The following is a 7,746-nucleotide window of genomic DNA, read 5'->3' on the forward strand; positions in this document are numbered from 1 at the left end:
GTTCAACCGACCCGAACCCGAACCCGAAAATCGTATCATACATATGAACCCGAACACGACCCGAAGTTTTGTGGGTTGACCCGAACACGACCCGTTCAACCCGAATTTTTTATCTTTTTTTCTGAAATTAATGTATTAAAACCAAAATTTACTTAAAAAACACAAATGTGTATCACACAACTATGTTAAATTATAAAATCTTATGCTAATTTTTCTTTTTAAGTTATAACTAGTTTAAGTGTCTAAGGAGGTGTTTGGATGTGTGATTTGAAAGTGATTTGTGGTTATGATAAAATAAAGAATAGAGACATCAGTTCTGTTGTAGGTGACTAACTGGCATGAAACTGATTATTTGACCTCTAGATAATGAGAAATATGTCTGTAAACAAACCGAGGCTTTAACTTTAACCAAATAAGAACATATAATCAAACAACGTTTTGTGTTCAAGTTCGTTCATCAAGAAAATGGCCATGTTTGTTTTCGTTCATTTAAACTAAACGAACAGTTGGTTAATAGGGATGATGATTTTTCGCTCAAGGCTATTGATTTTGGACTCTCAGTTTTCTTCAAAGTTCGAGCCAGGTAAATAATAATTCTAATTATAATTATTATCTTTCGTCAGTTAATGTTTCAGGTCAAATCTTCACGGATGTGGTTGAAGCCCGTATTGTGTTGCTCCGGAGGTTCTTTTGAAGCATTATGGTCCAGAAGCGGATGTGTGGACCGCAGGAGTGATACTTTACGTATTACTCAGTGATGTGCCCCCGTTTTGGGCTGGTATGTGCCAAACGTATTCTTCGTATTGTGAATTTTTAATCAGGAAATGCTTAATTGCTTGCTTAAAATTTTGTACTTTTTTTATTATAGAAACACAACAGGGGATATTTGATGCGGTTTTAAAGGGATACATAGTCTTTGAGTCGGACCCGTGGCCTTTTATATCTGACAGTGCAAAGGATCTTATCAGGAAGATGTTATGCTCTCGACCTTCAGACCGCCTAACTGCTCATGAAATTCTATGTATGTTGTGAATTGGTTATATATTGTTAGAATACCTTGCGTTTTTGCTGTCATTCAAACTTTATCTGAATGATACAGGTCATCCTTGGATTTGTGAAAACGGTGTTGCTCCTGATAGAGCACTGGATCCAGCCGTTCTTTCTCGTTTGAAGCAGTTCTCTGTAATGAACAAGTTAAAGAAAATGGCTTTGCGGGTATGTTCATATTCTTGTTAAAATTTGCAAAAAAGATTTGATTTTTTACATAAGAAATGGTACAAACGGTTAATTACACGAATGCTATATTTGATTTATGCAAAAGTAATCTTGAATGTTTTCTTGTTGTTTGGGTCCAGGTTATAGACGAAAGCCTGTCTGAAGAGGAGATTGTTGGTTTGAGAGAGATGTTCAGAGAAAAAGATAAGGTAGATAAAGATACTATGCTCGATAGGATATCACAAATTGAAGCTATGTTAACAAGTACAATTCGAAGATAGGCTACAAACACTTGGTTTTAAAAGTTTCGATGTTTATCATATTAGGATAATTTTAGTTATTTGATGTTTTAGTTGGTATTTCTATTAGAATGTTTTATATGCTTTTGATACAGAGATGTTTTATATAATTTTGGGTTTTTGTGATCTTATTAGACTTTAATATAATTTTATTGATATGTAATTTTTATGAAAAAAGCAGGGAAAAATGAAAAATCAATTTGAATCAAAAACCAATATTTAAGCAATCACAAAATGGTAGCAAATAATTCAACAAGTTCGTTAAATGCTACCGATTTTCAATGAAAACGGTGGTTAAATGGTGACAAATGGTTGGTGGCTAAATGGTTGCAATATCAAACGGTGGCAATAAAGTGGCAAAAAATCCGTCACAACTCGGTAGCAAACAAGGCAGACCGTAGCAAACAAGAAGCGGTGGCAAATAATTTTGACCAATTTTGTGGTGGCAAAAATAAGGTGGCAAAATATAAAAATGGTGGCTATTTGGTGGCATTAGGGCAATTGACACGGGTGTTTTTGTCACCGTATTTTCGGTGGCAAAGTGGTCACAACAAGGAAATTGCTACCATTTTTTAACCAAAAGTTACATGACAAAAACCATGTTTTCTAGTAGTGGACTCCCCCTCTCGATTTGCTGGCATTCCTTTGTTCTTCAGCAAAATCTGAATCAGGATCATTGTCTGGCTTTTCATTAATCAAAATCCTCATGTATCGCAACCTGACTTTCGTTCAGTTCAAAGATCAAAACTTGGCTATCGTCTAGCTTGAGTCTCTGGATCGACTTGACACAACTTAACCTGCAAAGACTTAACCCAGAAATAAATTTTCTAGATTTAACAAAAATAATGCACCAACAGTCTGACATAATCAGATGACACCTTCTCATAACATGTACACCAACAACACTTTCTCTTAGTTCACACACACATGATGAACCACTTTTTGATTTAGAAAATATATTTGGACATTTCAACCACACTCCCTCTCACAATAATGTCATCATGTTTAGCATCGGAATTTTGAAAACCAGTTTTTCAACATTAGTTGTCGGAAATATTTTTGACTTTTTCAAAAAATTTATGCTAAAACACATACAAAATCTTTTTGGATTTTTTTTTAAAAAAAAATTGACACCACTTGTAATAGCACGAGAATGTAAAAATGAAATATTTACAAACATATTTTTGTGAGTTCGTGTAAGAGGATCATATCAGTTTATGAGACAAGTCACCAACACCGTTAAGCTTTATTACATTTTAAGTTCTAAATAATTCACTTAGATTGTCAGTAACTGAAATTTTCACACAAAGTTCAATTGATCCGAGATACGATATTAATGTCTTAGATACTAGCTTATTCGTGTGTCTCACTACTTGAATATACTCCCGTATCCAGATCCCAATATTCAGTCTTACAGGTGAGTATACCACAAATGATATCTGTTCTGGGGTTAAATGCGAGGGCCGTGAGAGCTCAGGTTGATACTTCCGTATACGCAAAGAGATGACGGCTTCGACTTTTGGTGTGTCCCCTTTAGAGGATCTTTTTATTTCAACAGCAGCGACTATCAATTTTATTGTTTCATCAGCATGCTGAGGGCGAAGCTTTGTTTCAAGCTTTTGCAGAAAGCATTATCCGGGGACTAGGTCAGTACTTCCATACAACAGAAGTCCCGGGATAATACCCCAGATATCACTAAGCATAAAGACCTAGTATCTCAGAATAAGGGACCTTTCAAACAAGATTTCAGGGGTTACCTATATATCCAAGTTTGTGTTAACCCACAGAACAAACAAGTTTGAAATTTAGTTTATATCTCGTCACAATTTACTAAGTGTGTAAAAACCTACTGGCACATCCTCAGTGAGATTGTATATCACATTTTATCTTTCCAATTCTTTAGCATGTTGTGACAGTCCACTGGTGTACTATCATTTCCTCTTTTTACAACAAAACTCATTTTTGAATTTTATCATGTTTTTGGCTTTTTCAAATTTTTCTAATGTTTTTGGATTTTCTGAAATTTTCCTACTCCCCCTAAAATGCAAACACATTTCAAAGTAAATTTGAAAACTATCTACGCTCTAGACCCACTTGAAGAATATTCAAAACAAACTGTACAAAAACTTGACAACTAACATCAAATCACATCAATTCGCCATTCACTGTGCATAAACAATCAGAACTCCCCCTTTCAACAAACTATTTTCTCATTTAGATCTCAAAACACTTAAGTTTGTTTTAATCGAAATGATTTTTCCGGAAAATAAGTTTGTTTTTACCACTTTTAAGTTTACCACTTGTGAAGCATGGGGATATGGTTCATCATCATGTTTATCAATCTCATATGTATAATAAATCAAGTACAACTTAATGTCCCTGATTTACTATTTGCAGTTCAGAAACCTCTGTATCACTTGTAAACATAATCTCTTCAAAGTATAACCAACAAATACCACTTGTAAGTAAACCTAAAGAATACCACTTGTAGATTCTTCCTGTAGGAATGAGACATCTACAATAACCTCTTTACCACTTGTCAAATTAGTCAAAAAGATGCCGATTCCTGCTTCTCAATTACCAACCTGGAAGCTCCGGCGTAGTCCTTTCACCTGTAAATATTCAAACATTATCAAAAACTTTCAAGCAACCTTTTTTAAACACTAGTATGATGCCGATTCCTGATCCACAATATAAACTTAGGATCTCCGGCGTAGTCCTTTGACTATCATGGAAAGCAGACTTCCATCCAAGTCTTTTCAGACTTGATGGCTTTCAATTCTTGCATAGTGGGATTGTAAGTTGCCTTCTTAGTTGCATAGAAATCTTTTACCCCCTTTGCTGTCCCATTCAACATTTTACCAAAAATTTTCTTTACACTTCCATTAAATGTTTTCTCGACATCAAATTTAGTTTTCTCATTGTAAAATTGATTCGAGATTTCAACATTCCCAACTTTCTTTTTAACTTCTTCAAGTTTCAGTGATGGAAAATCATCATCATTCACTGAAATTTTCTCCTCAACCTGTGGCTCTTCTGGCTTTGTGGAACCGGATTCATCGCCGACATTCACAACAACTTTCTTAACAACCCACATTTGGTTGTCTTTTCCTTTCTTTTCATACAAATTCCTTTTCGAACATTCACCAACCTCATACGTTGAGTTTTCAAAAATTTTAAGTCTATTGGTTGGTGGTTCAACATCAACAACTTTTTCTTTTAATTTCGGAGAAACTCCCTGTTTTGTTTTTGCATTCTTTGAACAATTCCATGCAATGTGACCAGCTTCATTGCACTTGTAACAGATACGAGTCTCTCTTTGATACAACACTTCAGTTCCATTCTTTTTTTCGCAGCCAGAAACTCTTGGTTTGACTGTCTCCAAAATGGTTTCTTCTGTTCCTCATCTGAGCTTCCACCTGACACAAATTCTGTTTTTGTTTTAGAATTTTTATCATTTTTATAATTTTCTGGTGGAACAAATCCTACACCTTTCTTTTTTAGCTACCATTTTGGTTAGGTTTCTTTTGAAAACTGGAACCAGAATTGTAACCTTTTTTCTTGTTTAATCGTTGTTGAACTCTTGAAGTATATTTTTTAGATTTTTCAAAATTTTTCAAAACTTTCAATTCAAGAATATTAATCTCTATTAGTTTGAAAGTTTTGTTAATCAATTCCGTTTTAATACTCATTATTGGGAACTCTTTGTTGTAATATAATTTGTCAGAACCATTCAAAGTATAAACTACTTCGAATGTTTCATCATTCAAATTTGTTTTTGATAACAAAAATTCTTTACTATAAGACCGTTTATCCGACGAATTTTCCCTGTTGACTGATGAATTTGACTTTCCAGACTCAGAATTTGACCCAGATTCCTCATCAGTATCCAACACCTGATCGACCACCTTTTTGATTAACTCAGACTCATGATCAGTATTGGACAAGGTAAACGTGACATCAATGTTATCTGGTAAAACATCAGTTGTGTCGGTTTTAAGCTTTATATTGACTGCTTTTTCCAGTTGCTCCTCGTTTGGTTTTCTAGGAGAATACCCTTCCCAAATTGGAGGCGGAAATTTGTTATAGCTAACAGTCGGTTTCTTACCACAATCTTTCTTCTTCTTTGGCTTCTCGTCTTGAAAAGCTTCCATACCTGCAACAGTTGGGTAAATACGATCAATGAGATAATCAGAACTAGAATAACTTTGAAGTAAACGTCTAATTCTCTCATTCTCAATATTTTCTGTTTCCAACTCTTGCTTCCATTTAGCACTTTCTTCGATGTAGAAATTTATGGCTTTTTGCTTTGACATCATGACTGCATTCATCATCGTCAGTGCTTGTTCTCTTTCTGAGTTTGTCTTCTGGAGACCAGTTACTATTTTGTTCAAGACATCGTACGATTCTTTCACGTAGTTGAGGTTGAACAGTAACTGCTCTTTCTTCTTCTCATATTCAGCAATAATGTCGTCTTTTGCTGCACATTCCTTGCAAGCTTCCAAACACTTTGTGCAAGGCTTGACAACTTCAACAATCTTCTCAACCTCGATTGTTTTCACAACTTCAATCACCTTTTCTTCTTCTTTCACCTTCTCAGCTTCAATTACTTTCTCAACTTCAGTAATCTTCTCAGCAACACTTTCAACATTTTGAACATCATCTTCAGATTTCTTTTGTTGTTCTTTAGCAGCTCTTTTCTCCTTCAGTTTCTCCAAGCGATCTGCAAAATAGAAATGAAAACTTTCTGGAGAAAGATGAGATTTTGCAATATTGATATGTTTTTCTTCCTCATCATCACTGCTACTATCAACTGGTGACTGATCAAACTGTACAGATTTTTCAGAATCAGCCTCTGATAAACCAGAATCAGATGGTGTTTGATCAAATACAACTTCTTTTTCAGAACTAGCACCATTTTGAACACTCTCATCTGAACTCTCTAAACTTTCCTCAACATTTTCTGAAGGTTCATCAACACTTTCTGAATTTTCATCAGACGTACAGACTTTTAATCCTCACTCGTCACATTCACTCCAATAGACTTCATCCAGGTAGCAAACATGTCTGGCTCTCTGACAATCTTAGCGATGAAAACTTTGAATTCTCCTTTATCATCAACAAACATATCCCAGCTAAAGCCTTCAGGTAGTCTCTCATCATCTTGATCGACTATACATGCTTTGCTTTCAGATGATATGTACTTATCCCAGCTGAAATCCACTAAACATGCTCTCTTAGAATCTTCAATCTTCCTACCATGAGCCGTCTGTGAGTCTTGAGATTGACCAACCTGCTGATAAATGGCTTTCCGGTAGTAGTCGTCTTTTCCGAACGGATTCTGAGCACCGCTAGCTTCTCTACCCTTGCACTCCCGTTTGAAATGGCCTTTCTCCCTGCATCGAAAACAAGTAACTTTAGATTTATCAAAACCTAAAGTAGATACATGAGCATCAAGAAAGTCATTTCTCCCGGTGATTGTTTTGAACTTTTCAGCACGTCGAAGAACACTTGCAAGACACCATTTGAAGAAAAGAGTGGTGCCGATGTGGATTTGATTTGATTTCAAGAAAGCTGGCCACTTGGAAAAACCATACCTATAACCATTTCCATTCTTTTCCGCTATAGTGTTCATGTTTGTTACTTCACATCTAAGGTTTTGGAGTGAAACATCACGGAGGTTGTGAATAGAAAGAGACAAATCATCGGAAACACCAGACGGTAAACGCTGAAAGACAAAACAAATAATTGTCAAAGTAATATATAACATATCCTTATTACTTGAATAAAATATATAAATTATAGTAATATGAAAGAAACATACCATTCTGTTTTCTGCGACTTTAGTGAAGTCAATGATTGAAACTGTTTTCGACCTTTTCAATGTACAACGTTTACGACTAACAGATGCGGTTTCAGCAGCCGTGATGTTATCAACAACAACAGATTCATTTTTGTTTCGCAACTTTGAACGTGTACGATGAGCGATAAGAGACTCATTGGACACCAACATAACTGTTTTACATTTCCGAGTGGCCTAATAAGTTCAAATAAATAATAATTAGTTGTTTTTATAAGATACAACATTAAAATTCAAAAAGTTATATATGATAGTATACCTTCCTATTTCTCGGCAAAACACTTTGACCAACATCAACTGTATATTTCAGAATGGTCTAAACAGGAAAATAAATACATAAGTAACTACCATTATTGGAAAACATATCAAATA

General features: G+C 35.0%; 1 protein-coding gene across 1 annotated transcript; it reads left to right on the forward strand.

Moving 5' to 3' along the window:
* Positions 1 to 660: 660 nt before the first annotated feature.
* Positions 661 to 1,656, forward strand: LOC110865963 (calcium-dependent protein kinase 4; the record flags this gene model as incomplete). The annotated part of the gene is made up of 4 exons (XM_022115310.2): positions 661 to 778; positions 869 to 1,021; positions 1,100 to 1,215; positions 1,356 to 1,656. Coding segments are annotated over 4 exons (528 nt in total), but the record flags the coding sequence as incomplete, so codon positions are not given.
* Positions 1,657 to 7,746: the final 6,090 nt, after the last annotated feature.

The sequence above is a fragment of the Helianthus annuus genome, chromosome 6 (genome assembly GCF_002127325.2).
Source record: "Helianthus annuus cultivar XRQ/B chromosome 6, HanXRQr2.0-SUNRISE, whole genome shotgun sequence".
NCBI classification, from domain to species: Eukaryota; Viridiplantae; Streptophyta; class Magnoliopsida; order Asterales; family Asteraceae; genus Helianthus; species Helianthus annuus.